The 21,555-nt window shown below is 39.1% G+C and overlaps 1 protein-coding gene and 1 long non-coding RNA gene across 8 annotated transcripts in view; one reads left to right on the top strand and one right to left on the bottom strand.

The window, feature by feature from the left end:
- LOC121467975 overlaps positions 1–21,555 on the top strand; it is a 158,304-nt gene that overhangs the window by 73,158 nt on the left and 63,591 nt on the right. For both annotated transcript variants that reach the window (XR_005977987.1, XR_005977986.1), the window contains exon 2: positions 4,539–4,693. This is a non-coding gene — a long non-coding RNA (uncharacterized LOC121467975). The remainder of the gene's footprint in view (positions 1–4,538; positions 4,694–21,555) is intronic.
- LOC108137111 (optomotor-blind protein) overlaps positions 1–21,555 on the bottom strand; it is a 65,873-nt gene that overhangs the window by 24,151 nt on the left and 20,167 nt on the right. For 3 of the 6 annotated variants that reach the window (XM_017258636.2, XM_041710808.1, XM_041710811.1), the window contains exons 3-4: positions 14,814–14,927; positions 14,584–14,746 (exon numbers count right to left, since the gene is read on the bottom strand). In XM_017258636.2, the coding sequence (XP_017114125.1) occupies positions 14,584–14,746; positions 14,814–14,927 (277 nt within the window). The remainder of the gene's footprint in view (positions 1–14,583; positions 14,747–14,813; positions 14,928–21,555) is intronic. The other 3 variants (XM_017258637.2, XM_041710809.1, XM_041710810.1) reach the window with 1 other exon arrangement.

Here is a 21,555-nt window from a genome sequence, read left to right as displayed (position 1 = left end):
AATATGTATAATTTTTCCCCGTGCATATCATATATCTTTTGCATCTACCCTACCCTGTCTATCAGCCATAATTGGGCCCTAACTGACTCACTGCCAGCCAAACCATGATTGGCTTAGTCCGAGAACCCTCAAGACTCAAGACTCAAGTCTGATGTCTGAAAACTGAAGTCTGGGCCTCTGAGTTTGTGGCAATTAAACGATTTCGTTTCGTGTGCTGTCTTCAGCTGTCTGGGCCTGCTGATGCTGCATGATTAATATGTTTTTGAGTAGTTCTTAGCCAAGGGCCACCATCGGCTAAACAAGCCACGATTTGTATTTTGTTTTCGGGGGCCAAAAAAGAAAAAAAACAAAAAAAAAAAAAAATGAGGCAGGAAAAGCCAAGTCAGTTAGTCGGTTGACAAATCGTTTGTAAATGGCTGCCAGACAAAAGTGGAACACACGCACTCTACATGGGTCGAAATTTGGGGGACCCACCGCTCCATCGACAGAACTCAAGAACTGACCATCGAAATTATAGGGTTCAAAAGTGTGCCTGGTCAGCAATCAAAAGTTCATCAAATATGTATGGTATTTTGGGGAATTGTTTGGGGGTTGGCATTCTGTTGAATTTCGAAAGATTTTAAAATCATGTTTTTAATTTTAAGGGATAGAGATATTCAAGCTTTTTATTATATAAATTATCGAGAATTTTGTCCTTTATGATCGTATTTAATTGATAAAATTAACGTAAGTCTCTATTTTAATTGATTCGCCCCACTACTTGTTGCAAGCCCCAATCGTCTTTTCCATCCACAAATCGAGCTCAGTCAGCAAACAATCGACTGAACACGGCTAATCCCTCAGTCCAATGTCGAATTGCCAACACCTGCCACTCATTGCAATCATCCGGGTTACCCATTTATCCGGTTGGCCACTTGAACAACTCGATTGGGAAAATGGTATGGTAAATCGGCAAATGCAAAATCACAAATCGCATTCGGTCACAAATGGCAATCCCATTAAGTCAAGGCGCAGCTTTAAGAAATCCAATTAAATGGCAAATAGAACAAAAATATTGAAAAAAGGAGGGCGGTGACAATAAGGAGCTCAAGCTGGATACTGGATCCTGGATGCTGGATGCAAAAAACCCCACATTGAATGTCTGCATAATAATGCCTAAATAATGAGTGAGTGAGTGAGTGAGTGAAGAGTGCGAAGCACTCCAAAGACATTAGCGCACTTGAACCAGGGAGCAAAATGCGAGGATATTATGGCCTGCCACTCGGCTGGCGGAAATGTTTTTCATTTTTTCCCTAATGAGCGCCAAAAAAAAAAAAAACGAAATGTATAGGCAGTTGAGAAAGAGACAGCCAAAGTTGGAAAGGGAGAAAGAGGGAGAGAATGCTTTTGGGTGTTTGTCAAGTACAGGCAGTACTCCACTGGATCCACATAGACCCACCCACTCTCCCAAGAACCTCTCTTTTTTCCGGGTGTCAGGTTAAGTGTGCGAGCGAAATAGCATTGGCTGTTGGCAATTTGCATCCAGTGCAGCTAACAAATGAGCAGAATAAATTAAGACAAAGCGGGCACAAGCAAAATGTACACTTAAAAAAAAGTAGACATAGCTAATTTAAGTTCCTATCTTCAGAACCAATTTATCTTTGTAAAGAGGTTATTCTTATTAGCTTAAAATAAATCTTAAAGACTTTAAATATGTATTTACCTGGTATTAAATATTGTTCTCTTTTTGTAATATTTATTTTATTGACTTACATTTAAAATTGACATAAAAAAAATTATTTTATGAAATCTTTTTTAATCTAATCCCTATATAAAAAAACTATATAAAGTAGATACTTAATTTATTTAAAAGAAGACCTTTTTCGAAATAAACTTTCTTTGTTTTTAAAAACAGTAAAAAAAATTAAAAAAAAAAAACAAAAAACCAGGAATAATTTTTAAAAGATGGGAAAAAGAAGAAAAAGCAAAGATGCATTCCAAGGATCTGTAGAGTGGGCAGTGAAATGCAGCTCGAAAGCAGGAGAATCCATGGCCGCTTGACAAAAGACACTTGAGGCCAAACAAAATCAACAAAAAAAATTAAAATAAAAACCAAAAGGAAAAGAAAAAGAAAAGGAAAGATGACGAAGCTGGTGAGAAAGAGAAGGAGAACGAAAGCGAAAGCAAAAGCCCAAAGGTGCAAAAGGGGCCAGAAAGAGAGCGAGCGAATGCAATGGCTTTGCCACAATGGCGGAAATGTGTGAATGAGAGGTGGCCACTTGAGCCAACGAAAGAGAGGGGCGTATGCCGAGGGAAAGAGACGAGGAGTGCGACTATAATTAGCACGCAAAAACGCACTCGCCAGCAACAGCCCGGGCAATTAAACTAGGTACACACTCCATACTCCACACTCCACACTCCGCTTCCCTTCGCAATTTGTCATCGCCTTGAGTGCATTTTAATCGCCATCAAAATCGTAAACGTAATAATAAAAAAAAAAAAAAACGAATATTTATATATAAATAATAAATAGCCAGAGGGCGCCCAAGGGTTAATTGCTAACCCACTTGGTCGATCGTCGCCCGCTTAATTACTGGAAAGCGCCCACTGCTGCACCACTCAACTGCTAAACTACTCAACCACCTCGGCCAGTGGGTCAGAAATTGTTGACTTGCACAAATTGCTTTATAATCGTCATCAATAAATGAAGCCGGTCATTAGGGGGTCTGAACCACCCCACCACCCCACCACCACACTGCCACCCCCAAAAACAGTAACCATCAACCAGCTACAGCCCCATCTTCAATCCAATCCAATCCACGATAAACCAAATTGTTAGACAAATATAATTATTCAAGTTCCAAAACAGAAGAGGTTATTGAGGATGTTCATGGGGTGTTGGAAATACCTATGGGATATATTTATATCGCATTTGAGGAAACTACTTTATCACCTTATTTACAGTCTAAAATGAAGCATAATTATTAATGATGACATCTACCTATGATTCCCATATCTATACCCAAAATTAACTGATGCCAAAAAGTAAATACTTATTTATTATTATTGAAGTAGCTTAGAAGCAAATTGATTGTTTTTACTTTAATAATGATAAGGACACCTAAAAAATTATGCTTGATATTAACAAGCCTTTAAGAAATAACCAAAAAAAAAATGCCTAGAAACGATTTCCGAGTGTATGTCAAAAGGAGATCTTTCATCCATGAATGCGAGCCGTTCACATCCAGTTCGATATATTAAAAACACATATTAATGATTCAACCTTGAATAATTTCTGATTGCAATTTCGTCGAGGTTGTTGTGTGGTGGTGGGGATTGTATTTATTTACGTATTTTTAGCAGTGATCGCATCGCCAGCAAAAGTGATCAGACAATCCCGAGGATGGCGTGACTCAGGTTCAGAATCAAATCAAATCGAATCGAATCGAAAACGGGGCGCCGTCGGGAATGAATCGGAATCAGAATCGAAATCAGAATCAGAATCAAAATTAAAAACACTAAAGTCGAAACCTCCTCCTTTTCTCTTTTTTCGTTCGATGATTTCAGTGGAAGCAACAAGCAAGCAGGCTACGTGTCACAAATTATTAATAATCTATAATAAAAAGTATAATTTCATTTAATAATGAGACGCGTGTAGAAATCGTCAGGATCCTCTTGTATTCGAATTTTTCATTTAATAAATCATCGAAAAATGAAGTTGCCGCCGCAGACGCATACTAATTTTTCCTTCTTCTCTTGAGTTTAAGTATTTACTTGTATTACTTTTTTCGGTGGTTGACCACGTTGCGCCCATTTTGTGGCGCCAGGGTCGGCGTTGCATGTGCCTCCACCGCCTTTTTCATTTTTCCATTTTTATTTTTTTTTTTGTTTTTTTTTTCTCGGCGTTCCTCATCGCTGGCAGTTAAATTTTTGTTGGTTTTCCAACGTGACGCCTGTCAGCTGGCATTTTTCAGTTGGCGGGAGTGAGAGGGCCTCTATAAATTGGTAAGAGCGCTGTGGCCGAGACAATTAAATGCCTAATTTTGTGTTGAACCCCCGCTCACCCGTGGCGTTTGTTTTTCCAAATAATTCATTAATATTTTTCTGTTTCTGTTTCGTTTTTTTTTTGTATGTGTTTTTGGGTAATTATGACCTGAGTTGCATGTGCAATGCATTTCGTTTTTGTTGGGCGTTTTGGGTGCCAATTTCATGCGCTTTTCTCGTTAAAAGCGATAATTTATCAACAAGCTGGAAATGTGGCTGCCCGAGGGAAGTTGGAAAAGTGGACAAAAAAAAACATATACTCCCAAGTCAGGCAAAAGTTCAAATGTTTGCACAAATCTCTTTTTTTTCGTGAAGCTTTGATTTCTGTATTTTACAGTCGGGTGTGGTGATTATTGATTTGCTTTTCTCAAGTATATTGATTACTGTTTATACATACTATGATTACGAGATTTTTTATTTAGATAGCCAAACATTTGAATTTAATTTCTCTACTTAATTGAATTCCTTTCGAATGTTTTACTTATTAAATGTATTATCATTTGTTTTCTTTTCAGTTTTTAGTGGGCATTTTCACTCGAGCGGAGAAACTGAGCCACAAGACAAAACGAGGCCATTATCTCTCCACTGTGCAGCTGCCACGCCCAGTGTGTAACGCCCTAGTCCGGGCATACATATATAGTCATTCATCTATTTTCCACCAGCTGGTCAGGTAAACACTACACTACACATGAAGAATGCGTATGCATACAATTTTCTATTTTATATTTCATTATTAATTACAAACTAAGTAGAAAGTGTTTTGTGAATTTCAAAGTTTTTGCGGTTTTAAATAACATGTAAATATTTTTTTTCTGTGCATAGATCAGGGTCCGGTTCGCTTCAGTTTGGACTCTCATCATCTGGCTGAGGTGCAACGATAACAATAATTGCCCAACATTATCTAGGTTATTATTTCGTTATATCTGCCTGATGATGTTGTTGTTATTGCCACTGACCCGTGTGTGTGTGTGTGTAAATTATCGGGGAGTATATGGTGAAATATAGTGGAAAATGTATAAGAATAGGCTTCGCTCCATTTGCCAGCGGCATCGCATCGATTGATTCAATTAATTATCCCACTAATAGTCCATTTTTTCCCCCTCACTTGTTTTTCTTTTTGTTATTTGTGCATGTGTGTGTACTGTGCTGTGCACCTTGGCTAATCAAGTTTTCTCTATATTTTCTCTATATATTTTATTACACAGATATCGGTATGCGCTTCCTTTATGCAAATAAACACACAGTTCGTCATACATTTTGAAAATTGTTTTCCCAGTGATTGACGCTTTGACAGAGACAACTTAGTTGTCAACACGCAAGAATCATGTCCACAGCGGAGTTGTGATATACCACACATACTATAAATGGCATTCATATGTGGGGATACCTATACCTTTATAATATTCCGCCACAGCAACTATCAATCTATGACAGCCCCCTGAGTTTTTTTTTTTTTTTGTCACAGGCGCCCCTTTTCGTTTTTAATGAGAGACAACACAGAATTTGCGTGCAACATCAAAGTTGTTCTCGTTGTTGTCTGGATATTAGATGTTGTTAAAGTTGTTGCCATAATTGTTGTCATACTGTCTCTAACTATATGGTTAATGGCATGGCGACGATAAGTCAGGCCAATAATCGAATCAAATATAGGAAGTGAAACCATAAGAGTGTCAACCTAGATTATAATGAACAGCAAAAACTAGAACTAGTTATTTATTCTGTGCAACATCAAAGTGTTTTAGGTTTTTTTATGGGCCATTGAACTGTTGCCTTTCAGGGTTTTCTAAATGATTGCCAAGAGTAAAGGGAGATAAAAGCCATATTTTCAACAGGTGACATTCTGGTGGCCAATGACTTTCACTTGGCCAGAAAAAGCAAAAAAGAATCTCCCAAAACAAAGACAGATAAGCGATGGCAAACAGAGAGAAAAGAATGAATGGTTTTATTTTTGGGGAGCTGCAGTTGGGATCTCGGCAAACATTTTTGACTAAGTAAAGATCAACAAGGGGATCAAAGGTTGCCAGAATTTTCGGTATCTTCATATATGCCAGTGGCGCCAACAAAAGATAAATCTACAAAATGTAGGGGAAAATAACTTTAGAAGAAAATTGGGAACACTAAGATAAAAGATCAAAGCCGGCGACATAAAGAAAGTTTAGATTTAAATTTAAATATGGAATATTAACGAAAAATACAATTACTCCATTCCTATTGTTTTATTATTGTTTTTCATAAATGTTAAACAAATAAACACATGTAATCTAGCAAACTGAAGACTGTAACTGCATCAAAAGAAAAACACTGTATACACAAAAATATGAATAAGACAAAGGCCTGATATCTGGTGACCTCCGAGATTATAGAGATTAGTTTGAGGCGCCAGCGGAGGCAGCTTCCGTTTGTCCCACTCAAGTGTTGCAAGCTGTCTGAAAACGCTATCTCTTCTGAATCTGAATTTGAATCTCAATCTGAACCTGAATCCGAGTCCAAATCCGCATCTCTCTTGAGAGACTTGCAGACAAGTCAAACAAATATCTTAAATTCAAATGGAAACAAAGGCAAACAAACAGACAAACAGACAAACAAACGAATAGACGAACAGACGAAAGATGCCTGAGTTGGGGACAAACATTTGAATACCAATAGAGATTTACACAATGTGGTAGCATGTTTGAGGTGTTTAACTGTCACCTCAGACTTAGGCACTCTGCAGATAACATTCCGTATAACATAACGATCCTATTCCAAGTGATCTGATGGCGCTTGCTCAGTCACAGTAAAGATCTACACTTGGCAAAATAAAAAACAATATAAAAAGAAAGTGTAGGTTAATGTTTTTAATGAGTATATCATAACTATAACTCGTTATTGTCATACATTCCTCTGTATTCTATTCTCTTTATGCCACTAAATATTATAATTTTGTAATTTATTTAATTTAAGAGCATTCCTATTCAAGTTGACATACACAAGTGATATTTTCTCCCTCTGCAAGGGGCACACTTTATGGCAAAGTGCGTCTGTGCGTAGATAGTCGCGTTGAGAAATCTATTTGCCTGACAAATATTGCACTTCCTGTGCCCCATCCCCATCCCCTTTGGAAATCCAAGTCAAGCTTGCCTATTTGCGTTGGCCTAATGGAAAACCCCCCCCGAAAACATTTCCTGTGATCTCCTTTTTGGCAACAATGGCCAAACAATGGGCTTTTCCTCGCCAGCTGGGACTGCTCACTTGGATTTGTTGTTATATCTGTTTGTTATGTATGCGACTGGATGACAAGGTACCAAGATGTGTTTTTTTTTTTTTTTGTGTGTGGGGGTAAGGGGTCCTAATCGCTCTGCACGCACACTTGCCGCACAATGGAATGTTGGGTATCCTGGGGATCCTGGGCCGCAGCATGTGTGCATTGTCCTCTGGCATCATAAACTCGTCTTCAGCTGTCGTCGCGCGCCCTTAATTTCTAAGCATTTGTTTAGACATTTAGACATGCACCGCAGAGCGCAAGGAGACAATAAAGAAATCCCGAGTAGCATAATAGTAATCAAAAAAGAAAAAAAAACGTAGAGAAAGACCAGAAGATTGCGGTGGCTGCACTGCGGGAGACGCGGCGTATGAGCAATCTCCGAATCCGAAAACCTCAAGAAAAAAAAAAGAAGTATGCACACGAAAAGAAATAAAAGAGGAACAAAAGTGGGCGTGGGCCTGGTTAATTATGTTGTTAGACAACGATCGGATGCCAAGGCACAAGATGCGTCTTTTCACTACCTTTTTCCCTAAGGATATTAGGATAGGATAATCTTGTTGCTGCGGCTCGCACAATCCTGCCATTCAGAAAACATCCATTCGATCCGATCCGATCCGATACGATACGATCCCATCAACAGAATCGAATCGAAACCTAAGCCGAAACCGAAACCGAAACCGAAGCGAAAGAATTCAGGGGCGGGCAGCAACTAATCATCAAGGGGATTAACTGCCATTGAGAGGACCATTCCTGACTTCTCTCCTTTGTGGCCCGATGTTAATGAGGGATTGGAAAAGTAGTCGTAGCAGAAGGTATCATAGGAAAACCCCTTGAAATTATCCCACATAATTGGGTGCAGTTATAGCCATCGTAGATTATAGGTTCAATTTTTTTACGTTAAAGGAGATATTGGTAGTTTTTATTAGTTCATTGCATTTTAAATGCTTATAAATCTATTATATTAATATTAAATTAATACAAGCATATCATATTTTTGTGACTCAAACCAATTACTCCAAAAACTTTTCAAGATCACATCCACTTAATTAAATCTCCTCCAAACCGTGAATTTTTTCCAAAATTTTCCTGTCTCTTATCTAAGCCAAGTGTTTTCCTCAAATGCGGACAAGCAGATGTAGATAGTGTCCAGAAATGCCAGGCCAAATCGAAATCTCACTCTGGCCAAGCCCATCCCGGTTAGGGGTTAAGGGTTAAGGGGATTGAGAGGGATTGAGAGGGGTTAAGGGGGTCTTCTGTAGGACCCCCCCTGGGGCATTAGCATATTACTCTTGGATCCGGGGATCTATAGGCTAAGGCTAACGTGACCAGCGGCACTTAAAGTCCTCCATTTTTCTTCTGCCTTCCCATTTTTTTTTTTGGGTGTTTTGTCACAAATTTTGGAACATTTAGTTTAGGTTTCTGCGGTCGCCGGGCGTTGAAACTAATTAACATATTTAATGTTTTTGGCACGTTTGAGTCCGTGGGTTTGGCCCTGCGAAAGAGTCCTGGCGCCAGGCCTAGTTAAAATCTAATAAAAACCTGAGCATGCCTCATAAATTTCACTCCCACAACACCCCCTCTATGCATATATATATATTTTTTTGTTTTTTTTATTTTATTTTAGTTTCGAGAGGGGTTGGTTGAGCGCCTAATGGCGAACGCGCTTTTATGTTAAATTAAACCCGAGATCCGTCCACATTCAGTTTTTTTTTATTTTTGTTTTTTGGGGTGGCACTTCCCAAATGCCAAAATGCTGAATGTTGAAAACGAGGTGGCAAGTACGTTGTCGCTGAGGTGCGACAAAATATCACAAATAAAAATTCCATTTTGTGTTTTGGAATTTTTTAATATTCAAATGAAGTCGCGCAAGGGTGAAGCGAAATTTGCCTTTGAAGAGTTTGCCGGGGTAAGTTTTGTTTTTTTTTGTTTTTTTTTTTTTTGTATTTTTCATTCCAATTCAAGGGCCTTAAAGTCAGCACTTTAAGTGGAAAGGGCCTGAAAAAAGCAAAAGTTTTCAAAAGCTATGGGATTTTACAAGGACATTTTCGTTCGATTTAATGAAACGATGAACAGAAAGAGTGATTCAGCATTTTACATTTTTACACCATTTTCAACGAAGCTAAAATATCTTTTAAGCTACTCTAGAGATTAAAATTCATTGGATTTTTTTTTTTTTGTGCTGCAAACAAAGCCACTTGTGGTAAGTTGAAAATAAAGCACTTCCTCAACTGGAAAAATGTGAATTATGAAAGATTCACTTAAAAAGAAGCTATAAAATCTAACCAAAGCTCCATAAAAATGATTTTCCAATCACAAGCGCCAACTTAATCTACGTCATACCCCCCGGTTTCACCTGGTTTGATTCCCAATCCCAATCCCATTTACCATGCTCCAAACCGAGTTACGCCCTCCGGCAAATTGCGTGTGGCTTCCATCAGTTGAATGATTGATGGATGGCCCAGACCAGTTTCTCTGGAGAAAAATAAAAAAATAAAAAAAAAGAGAGGGGTACGCAGAGACGTCAGACGAAATAGCCAGCTGTTGCGAAAAAATGATATTGCTCCTTTCACTTGGCCAAACGGAGGAGAACAGCAGGCCTAATCTAGCACTGATCGCCAGTGATAACCAGCCATTGATACCCTTTTGCTCTCCGTCCGGAACTCGGGACTCGAGACTCGGGACTTTTGGGCACCGCATGATATGATATGTCTGCAGATAGCGGTGGCATTAGGCATTAGATAAGAAATCAGGCATTTATACATATGAAAATATATGTATATATATATATATGTATATGGGTACAAAAGGCGCACGGGGGACGGTTATTTGTGGTTGCAACAGCAGCAACATCATCATCATAATCATCAACCGTAGGTAGGAAGCATCCTCAATTTATGGCTTAGTATTTCAAGGGTTGCCCTTCCAGGGGTTGCACCACCAGATCCCAACTGCTCACCATTCATGTCGAGGGTAAGCAGGCGAAAGAGAGTAGCCTACCGATCGAAAATCGATGCCAAACGAATTAACTACTAGACTTTGTAACAAACTATTCTTTACGAACAAAAGAAAAACTAATAAACTATGTACATACAAATATGCTGCAACTCTAGAACTCTATTTATAATAAGCTATTTATTATATGTTCGGTTTTCCTCATCAGCTTAAAAAATATTTTACAAATTACATAAAACTGCGCTTAAACTTGGTCTTCCCATATATTATGAGTCCAGTAGTTAGAGTACACATTCTTTGGTGTACTTAAGGACCTTCAAAATAGCTGAAAATACTTTTGCTTTTCCTATCGAGTATAAGACTGTTTGGCTGACATTTAAGATACACTTCTTTAATTTCTTTATTACACTTAATAATCAGAAAATGCTCTCAAGACTTGGAATAGGAATAGCTAAATCGATTCGCAGTTAAGTGATCAAGGTGGTTGGCAAGGCAGCCAGGACCTTTGTCCAGGGCTAATTGGTGGCACAATGAGCACTCGCACTCGCACTGGCTCTCGCATTCCATCCACTCGAATCCACTTCAATTCAGAGCCCCCACTCTTTCAATGTCTTCTTCGTTCAGAGACCACGAGCCAAGGATCTGAATGCGAGGCTGTCAACTTCAAAAGAGTCTTTCAAATTGTATAGTGGGCAACACCTAACTACCTGATGGACCGGGATGGCCTTTAAAGAGCGCGTCTATAGCAGACAAATTGGCCATATCCCATATCCTAAAACCCATGTCCCATATCCCCGAATATACACACACACACACACACACACACACACGTGCAGTTGCTGCCGGCCGCCTTTGATTTTCTAAGCGAATTGTTTCAAGAAAACCACCAGAGGACGCTGCACGAGATTGAGGTTGAGCCACGTAGGTATATGGTCTATATGGCTTATTTTATCCAAAGGACTAAAGGACTCGTGTGTGTGTGTGTGAGAGTGTGTGTTCCTTGCGCCTCAATTAATTTGATTTGCGTCCGTGTTCGTGTCCGGAAATGGAACTCCACTTGAGTTTAGTTTTGTCAACCCGTTCCGTTCAGTTCAGTTCCACTCCTCGGACACAAATTTTTTTCTTTCCTTTTTTTTTTTGTATTTGTATTTTTCGCTTCGTCTGCTAAGGATTGGGATTGGGAATCTGTTGGCTGGGATGATGCTCGAGACCACTTGGATATGGTTGAATGGGCACAGAAGATGGCCAACTATGCTTTGAACTATCGGGGAAACTAATGGCAGCAGACATACATTTGCCCCACCTCCCGACTTCACATCTTTTCCTCCTTTGACTGGCTACAGCTTAGCACACATTAAAAAAAATATTTATAAAGTATTGTAACTTGGCAATAAATCTGCTCTTCAATGTATTATATTATATATATTTTATTTTAGTTTTCTGCTTATTATTTAGATTATTATTGCTATTTGAAAAAATTAAATCTTTGTTTAAAACCAAATTTGTATTTTAAATTCGTACAAATTTTTTTAAATGAAAGTAAAAGTCTTGTACATATTTTAACTTTCTTATTTGTTTTTTTTTTTTTTTTATTTAAAAATGGTTTTCAAATTGTTAATATAAATTTATTCGCTCAGCCAGGATGCTATTTTTATTTAGATATTTCTTTTAAAAAATATATTCCAATGAAAGGGGATTGGACTCATGCCTTATTCCAAAAAAAAATGTAAAATAGTCCATCAAATTTTGTCTGTCCCTTTGTAGGAATTTTTTTTCAGCACTTACAAAAGGAGTTGGGATTGCTAATTGGAGTAGAGAGTGTCCCAACTTGAGCTGCAACAATTAAACGCATTAGGCGACACCTTCCTGCCGCCTGCAACCCACCCTCCACCCTGCGAACCACCCCCTTTTCTTCCCCCTTTTAGCGGTTCATTATGCCTTATTAGGGTGGCTCTTTGCGGCAACATGGCCGACTAACGCGCACACACTCTCATCTGAAACACACACACACACACAAATGCATAATATGCAATATCAAATACCGAGTGCAAAGGGCGTTTAAAAACGCGCGCGTTTTCTGCCGCCCGCTAAGTGCATTTCAATGTATGAAAAGCCGCTTCCGTTTCCGCAACGCTTTGGAGCTCTGCCCTTCCTTCCCCAATTTATATATATAAATAAATGTACATATATATATATATTTATAAAGATGGTAGAACAAAGGTGGGCCACAATTACGGAATTGCGGGTTTGAAGGCCTGCGACGACGACTTTCCGTAGTTGTTGTTTTGACACGCAGCCAGCGAGAAGTAGAAACAGAAAATCACCCATGAAACCCATAAAACCCAACGCCCACTGACCCCACTGACCCCACCGACCGACCGCAAAAAGTGTTAAATTATAGACTTTAATAGCGCTCGGGTCCCCGGTATATCCCATATATGATTATATGATTATAACGCTTTTGAGAGCGTCAACAGCTGGCGACACTCAAGGGTGGATGTTGCTATTGCTGTTGTGTTGTGTTGTTGGTTGTGTCCAGAAACTATCAAAGTTAAACAGCATAATCTCCGATATTTGAGTAAATAACATATTGATTTATTTACTGGATAGGGTAGTTGTGTCTTATCCTAAGGGTTTCCAAGAAAAGGAAATTCGCTCTTGTGGCTGAGTGGCCAGTAAATAAATTTCATAAAACTTTATTATTCCTAAATATCAATGGTTTAACAAAATAACAAGAAGCCTTGAGTTGGAACTATCGTTTACTTAGTTAAAAACCAAACATAAATTACCTCTACTATTATATAATAAAAAGTATACTTCTTAAAATAGATGTAGATATTAAAAACTTCTGGGTAAATAAAATATACTTGTATGTATTTAACATTTTTAGTCTGAACAAATAAAATACGTTCTTAATACATTTACCATTTCGATTTTATTATGCCAAACTTAATAACCCCAATTTTAATATGTTAGGCTCTCGACTATATTTCATTGAAATATGTATTAAAGAACCACTCGATTAAATAAATAGCCACCGATTGGGACACCGATCTCGAGCCGATCCGATCCGAACCGATCCGGAATCGCTGGCCACACCACACGCAGCGTCGGCATTTTGGCGTTTGAACTAAGCGAAATTAATGGCCAACACAGGCTACTTAGGCGGAGGCCCACGCACACGGGACACGGAGGATTGTCCAATTGTCCGGGGATCGGAGGAGGAGGCATATACATATCTGGAGGAGGAGGAGCCCTTATCCGCCGCTTGTTCGCTGTGCGATTTATGACTCGGCATGCAAAACGAGCCGAGATATAAAACACACAAAAAACAACAAAAAACGGAAAATACAAAAAAATACAAAAAAGGAGGGGCGGAGACATGACACAAAACTGCAGAACCACATGGCGCCCGCCCAAGATCATAATGATCATCGTGGTGATCCGCTGGTGAAAGAGGGAGAAAAGGCGAATTTATATAGTCACAACGGGTGGGCCCGAGCCCACCGTTCGATCAATAAAAATGAAAATTTGCCCAGCAGTTGATGAAATTTACGCGATCGGCGTCGGCACAACTACAAAGTCAAAAGAAAGAAAGAAGCGCGCGCGCGCACTTTAGCGGCCTTCAAATGAAAAGTCCACCGACAATTTGCCTGGCGCCCCTTCTTTTCCATCCAGAATCACTGATACCCGCGATTCTCTGAATCCCCGATCCCTGAATCCCCGATCCCCAAGCTTATCCCATCCGCTTCATGCGTGTGAGAAGTTTTAGATAAGCCCGAATAAGGAGTACCATATACACTTCAAAGTGCAAAACCGAGAAAAGCGAATGAAGAGCAGCCGTCGGATGCCATGCAAATTCGCATTGATAAGCGAGAGCAAAAAAAAAAAAAAAAAAACAAAAAGAGACAGTAGATGGGGTTACTGGCGGAGATGGTATTTGAAGTGCAGAGTGTTAGGCGCAGGCTCTTTGATATGGGGCCTAGATAAAGTTCGCTTTGATGTTGAATCGTGGTGTTTCTTTTCTTTCTGCTTTCAAGCTTCATTGGCAAATAAGTTAATTACTTTATTTTAAACCGGAACTCCTATCATTGAGCAATTTACAAATACTAACACACAACCAAAAATGAAATTAAAAATTTACACTGATCACAACCCTACGATATGTCCCTGCGTTGGGCGCCATTTTCCCTACTCATTCACTCTAAACTTTAACCAAGAAAAGTTATTCAAATTTATATTATACGACTTCCGAAGAACTTGTTTAAACGCCTTGGTATCGTTGAGTTTTGTTTGTTTTTTTTTTTTTTTTTGAGGGTGTGGTGTAGCTTAAATAACTAATGCGGTAAACAAAGAAGACGTACAGTACTTACAAATCCATGTTTATCACTAATATTGTTGGTCAATTTTAATTTGTGAAATGAAACAACTTTCTGCATCCATTGCTCACCCGTTGTGGGCGAATCTGGATGGATATACATGCGTTTTGGCATCTCGGGGTCCGCTTTCCCAGCCACCATCCAGCGACTGTAATTACGGTTGTATAAATATGGATTGAACCCTCTTTTCTTGTGTGTTTTCTTTTTAAACTCACCTATTATGAAATTTATAACGATAATCGTCCGCCGCCACGATGTCCAGTAGCAAGATGTATTTAGCCTTGGCATCCAGTCCCGAAACACGAAATTTCATTTGCGGAAACATTTGTCTGAAACGAGGGAAGAGATGAGCGAAATGAGGAATTAGAGATGGGTGTGCTACGGTTGGGATAGAGGGGTGTATGGTCATTTTCCCGGGCTAATCAAATAAAACATTAATCAGCGAGGCCTAAGACGACCACGTTCTGGTTCTCAGGGGCCCACCTTCGGGGCTGAGATCCGTCGAAGATCATCGCTGCTGCTGCCATGCGAATGCCAGCTAAACCACAGCCGCAGTCGTAGTCGCACTCGCAGTCGCACAATCATCATCATCATCATTATCAGATTCGGACTGCGACGAGTTGGCCAAAAGCAAACAAAACCAAACCAAACCAAACCAAACCCCAGACCAGACCAGTCGGGCTATCAAGTGGCGCCAAGCCACAAATTGTTTCGGCTCGACTCCCCGAACTCCGACTCGGATTCAAATTGGCCTAAAAAGAGAGGCAAAGGCATAGCCAGAGCCAGAGCCAGAGCCTGAGTTGGCCAGGTTGATTAGCCATGTTGGTGGCAATGTGCAAACTCGAAAATTACATGGCCCGGCCAAAAGGGGGAACACACACAGGCGATTCCTCCGATGCTGCGCTGCGCTCCGCTGCGATGTCGTTGTCCCTCGGAACCGAAGCCCAACATCGCACCATCCGAACAGCCCAGCCCAGCCCAGCCATCCACATCTACATCCACCCAAAAAGGAGTCCGGAGATGGACGCAGAGGCAGAGGCGTCCACTTTGGCCAGAGGAGATCTCGCCCTGCACACACACGGGCATAAATATGAAAATTATAACTTTAAGTAGCAATCACTCAATCGCTGTTCGGGTTCAGGTTCACCATGGACACACTGAGAAAAAACAAGCTAGTTTTAAACTCAATTAATTTACCATTTCGTTCGATTCCCGAACTAATATGTATAGCTATAATCCCTATAAATCCCAACTAGTTTTTTGCGTAGCTTACAGAATTCTTTAAACGCATTATATTATGCCAGGCTAGTATATACAGCTATTTACAGTATAACCATATAATTCCCAACTGCTTTTTTGGCTAGCTTAAAAAGCTTGGGTAAGGCTTGCTTAGTAAAGTAATTTGTTAATTGATAATTATGATTTTAAAAACTTTAGACTTGAATAAATGATATGATAAAATCGATTTTACAAAAAGCTGCCTGATCGTAAATCTGTGAAGATTATATATGGTTAATTGTAGACCCAAAAACTGTGTGAATTCTCAATGCCAAATCTTTTTCGCAGTGTCTATCTGAGGCTACAGATTCAGGTTGAGGTTTGGACTCTCGGAGCGAGAGCGCCTCATGAATCAAATTTAACGAACGTCTTGTTCATGTTCACAGATCATCATCAGCTGCGACTGCATTTTGATAAAAACCAACAAACATTGGGGGATACTTTGGGGGGATATATGCAGCGTGGAGGAGGAGGGCTAACAAGCTGACTGATGTCTGACTGACTGGACGGGACTGGAGGAACCCCGAATCCGAGGATGTTTCTATTTGGAGGAGCACCCCCTTTTCATGAGAGTGTGTGGGGGGATGGGGGGAGGGTCTGCCTGCCTTTTTTGACTGCAAATTATTTTTTATTTGCCAGGAACGAAGAAGGCACGTCTGTCTGCCTTTCCTTGCCTTGCCTTGCTTTTGGTTTGGACTCCTTTACTTTTTTTTGTTTTTTGTTTTTTTTTTTTTCTCGCTGCCCGGGCTTTTGTTTTTGGCGAGAGAAGAGTCTTAGTGTATGTGTGTGTGTGTGTTGTCTTAACTGAATAGCTCGTTAACATTATTGAGCACTTGGCGCCAGTTGTTGGCAGCTTGTTATGGCCAGAGACCAGAGACATGGCCCCAAGCGAGGCCGACTTTGGAGCCAGTTTCCTGGGCCCACACGCCGTATTTCTCTGCGCTTTTTTCTTTCTTTTTCTTTTTTTTCCTTCGATTTTTTCCTTTTTTCTTCTTATTTTCCTGGCTCTTGCTCGACAACAAAACGATTTGCTCTCGTTTGTGTTGGTTCCACAGACTTGTGGCCAAAAAGACCAAGACCGAGACCGATACCCCGAGATTCAGGTTCGTGCAAATCGTTACGTGTAAAACTTGCACCTTTTGACCAGAGCGCACCCAGCGTTCGCTGTTTGTTTTTGCCACACACATTTTGAACAGCAAGGAGAGCCACATCCACATCCACATCCACGTCCACGTTCACATCCAGATCCATAGCCACCAGCAGCACGGCTAATTCAATTTCCCCCGGCCAAAAGTGTTGAAGGCAGTTGGCAAAACGAGGAAAACGACGAACCAAGGCAAAGGAGTCCATGAGCCCATAATTAAGCTTAATTAAGGCTCAGTGCGTTTTCTGTATTTTTTTTTTGCCTTCTTGTTATTTTTGAGTGTGTTAAGGTGTCGCTCAGTTGTCCTTAGCCCCGTCAGGCCCACATAGGGGTTAATGGCTAATCAATTAGCCCGGACCGAAAATAAAATACTCAACGATTGAGTTGTAATTGGGTTGGGCTCGGCGCACAAAAAAATAAACAGTGTTAAGACCTTAATAAAGGAGAAGTAGGGGAAATAATGATAAAATGGGGAAACAAAATAGGGTCACCCAAACATTCAAACCTTAGGAGTTAAAAAAAATACCTATATAAATAGGAAACGTATACTCTATATATTTAATAGAATAGAATAGATGCAATTGAAAATTTTAACATTTATCATAGTCAGAAAGTCTATAAAAACAAATCTGGAATATATACACTTTGACAATGTGTATTCATTGATAATCACATTGTAGAAAATGAACTACTAGCTGAGTGTATGTATACATTAAAAAAAAAAACCATAAAAATGTACACAAAAAACATACACACTAATGTGTTTATTAACACTCAAATAAAGCTTTTTCATAAATAAATTATTCCGCTGTTAATTTCTCACTTAACACTTAAACAATCAAACAAAAAACCTATTCTTTTTTTTTAAGAATCTTGTTATTGCAGAACAAAATAAATTAAAAAGAAACGAAAATTATAAAATAAAAATAGGTACAAAAAAATTAATTTATAAAAAACAATGAATACATTGTTTATAGGTAGAAACCACCCAGTTGCAAGTCACTCATGGTGAATTTGTTAGGTATTTCATTTTACAAAATCGATCCTTCGTCGGCACTTATCTAAATCTTGGCTGCTTGCGGTGGCCATGTAATCGATTAATCGATCCCATCAGCGGATCCGCAGGTGACATCTGTGTACCCTGTGTGTCCCGAGACATACCCTCCTGCCAAGGACTAAACGGCGTCTATTAACGCACCTGTGCCGATTTCGAGAGGACAGGTGAGTGGTGAGTGCTGAGAGGTGAGGGGCCGACCTGCCTTAGAAGCGTCAATGCATTATCTGATAGTCAATCAAACAGCAGCCCAAAACCCAAAACCAAAAAAAAAAAAAAAAACCCAGAGAAAAGAGGCTGCAAATGTCAATGATGATGGAGGGGGACAAACAGAAGGAGGAACCGCCAGACGCCGCCAGATAAAAAAATAAACACAAAAAATAACCAACACTGATGAAAAATTGAGCAGTAAAAAGAAATATATGAATTCAACATTTTTTATTTCATATTTAAATTAAATATGCAAAATTACAATATACAAATATTTAAATTAATATGGAAAGCTTATAAATGCATTGTTTTAAATTCAATGAAGCATTTATTAAAAATGTAAATTTCAAAAATAAAAATGAATTCCAAAATGAGTCAAATGAAAAATTAAAAAATAAATAAAATTGCAATAAATGAAAATCAAAGCGAAAAATATTTTAATTGATTATGGAAAAACCTGGTCGTAATAAGTATTTTTACCAGTGTACAGAGTTTGGCTTGCAAAACGCATTCGTGGGTATTTTTCTCCTTTTTTTTTTGCTGTTCTCCTTTTGTCAACAAGGCGCGGGGATTAAAGTAGCACCTGCAGTTGGCCCAAAGGGAACCGAAAATTGGTCGTAGTGCGGGGAAACCCTCAAGATATAGGGGCTGGCTGTGGGGATCCGTTGACAGTTTGGCTTTGTGACAACAAAATTGCTGTCGTTTTTTTCCGTAATCTTTGTCAACACATTGCCAATGGATTTCCGATAACTCCGAACCCCAACCCAAAAAAAAGAAAGGGTGCATATTCTCTACATCATCTTACATCATTTGCCTAGAGAACATCTGTCTTTTTCGTCCGGTTGATTTATTTATTTGGCCACTTTTTGCATTGCATTTAATTTGAATTTTATTGAATGACAATGCATGCAAATTGCTTGAGAAAAAGGGAACGTTTTTTTCGTTTTTCGTTTTTCGTTTTTTTTTTCATTTTACAGATGTACATCGTTTGGATATTTGACAAATTTGTGAGCCCATCATCGGCAAAACTGTGGCCAGAAACAGGGAGACAGAAACAAGAAGGACCAAAAGGCAGCTGCATCATAAACGTTAATTACCCACACGAAGGATCGGGGCAAATTAGTTAAACCAATAAACTGACAGGCGAAGGAGACTGACTGACCAAGTGGCTGGCCGGCCATATATCAGGTCTATATAATAATAAAACAATTTATGAAGGCATAACCACGGCCCCAAGTCGTCGTAAACACGCTGCCCGTTTGTTTTAGCCTGTCAGTTAGTGGAAACGCCCACTCCCGTCGTCTCGTTTTGGCCCGAAATGGATGGCCATGTCATTAAGATCGGAGGCCCCGAAATCGCCGAAACAGGATCACGGGCTCCGACCAGTCGACTTATCGTATTGGCGGGGATAAATTCTACAACATACAACATATATATACATATACGGGAATGTGGCTCAAGAAGCACAAAGAAAACTATCTTATCGATGAGTGCCCGACCCTGAGCAGCATAAATCTGACGCAATGAATAAATCAAATGTGGGAAATCGGGTGTAATTACAATTTGATCGCTTCATTTTGGGAGAGCGTGAAACGAGCGATGCTAATGGTAATGTGGAACCAAAACTAAACGAATTTGAGATGCCCTTAAAAGGGAAAAACTATGTAATGATCTTGACATTGAGAGCAATTGGTGCTCATTGAAAACTTGATTTGGTTAAAGGATTGTCTTACATTTATTTTTAATACAAATTTGTAAACATAAATAATTTTATAACCAAAAATGTGAAAAATACATCTTTTAAATAATTACTACCCAAAAAAAAACGTTGTTCTAAGGTTAAGAGCTACCATTATTTAAATGTTTTTCAATTGACAAATTTACATATTATAAACTTTTAAGTTATAGTACCCCCAAAAAAGGGTATAGCAACCAAATATAGAACTCGCATCCTTATCAAGTCTAGCGATTAGATTTGTGACGCTGTCATCGCGGCCACTTTTCTAAACTGATAAGATGTCCCCTTAAATATCGCCCTCCCATATACACCCAATATATGTGTATATATTTTTTTGGGGGAAATCGAAAAAAACATGGCTGAACCCGTTAACCTTGTGGACGATTAGAATTGTCGCAGTTGCCGCCCCTTCAGTCTTGATTTACCCCCAGATTTTCGCTGTTCACAGTTTCCTCGCCTGTTGTTCAACTTAATTGTTATGAATTGAAATGCAGTTGTCACGCAGATAAGCGAAGAGACAAGGGTTCAGGGGTCGCGGGGTCAGGTTTTGAAAACTCGGATTCCGGCGACTCTGCGACTTTGGGTGTTGATTTATGTTGTTTGCGGATGGGGCACATAAAACATAAAAAACAACTAACAAGTGGCGTTTTGACAAGTGCAGCAAAAATAACACTTTAAAAGTCGGATTGGGGTTAAAAAGACCTTAATTTTTTTATTATATTTATTACAATTAAAAATATTAAAAGGAAATTAATTCAATTTTACTGATTAACTATATTACCCACTTTTGTGTAATGCGTATTCAAATTAAATATTTATAATTTAGTTTGTTTTGTTTTTGAAAGCATAGCAAGTTGTCGTTTTTATAGAAAAAAAAGTTATTGCTTCACTTATAATTAGCATTTATTTTATTACTTATTTACTGTCTTTTTAAAGTGTGCTGTTAATTTGTATTTTGAGCGGACATCGCCAATATGGATAATTATATGTCTGTATGTCAGTATATATAAACAAGGTCCACCCCTTTGCTTTGGTTTTTTTCATTTTTTATTGTCACCGCTTTTGTTTGCCTGCCTTTGTATTGTTGCTTTGTTTTTTATTTATGTTTTTTTGTCATAATTGCTCATAATTGCGGCTGCTGTCACACACACACTCACACGTAAATTTTCGCCATTTTTGCTGAAACATTATTTTTTTTTTTGGTCGCCATCATTTTCGGTCAATTGACACAGACAAACAAAATACCCACACACTCACACATCACCTTTCTTATTTTATTTTATTTGCGAGTTCTAACCTTGCAAATGCAGCCCCTTTTTTTTCTTTTGCAGCCACCCCTCTCTTTCCCCCAGCCATATGCCCCTCTCCCTCTTTTTTCACCTGCTCTGCTTTTGGGCTGTTGCTGTCCCATTCTCTCCTGATGTGCGCCTTGCACTGGTGCAAAAGAGATGGCGCGACGCCCCCGCATTTATTTTTCTTTTTCGCTTTGTTTTTTTTTTTTTATAATTTTTCATGTGTGTGCTTTTGGTTTGT

This window comes from Drosophila elegans, unplaced genomic scaffold (assembly GCF_018152505.1).
Source record: "Drosophila elegans isolate 14027-0461.03 unplaced genomic scaffold, ASM1815250v1 contig_149, whole genome shotgun sequence".
NCBI lineage: Eukaryota > Metazoa > Arthropoda > Insecta > Diptera > Drosophilidae > Drosophila > Drosophila elegans.
The sequence above is the reverse complement of the archived record's forward strand: the minus strand, read 5'-3'. Positions and strand labels throughout refer to the sequence as shown.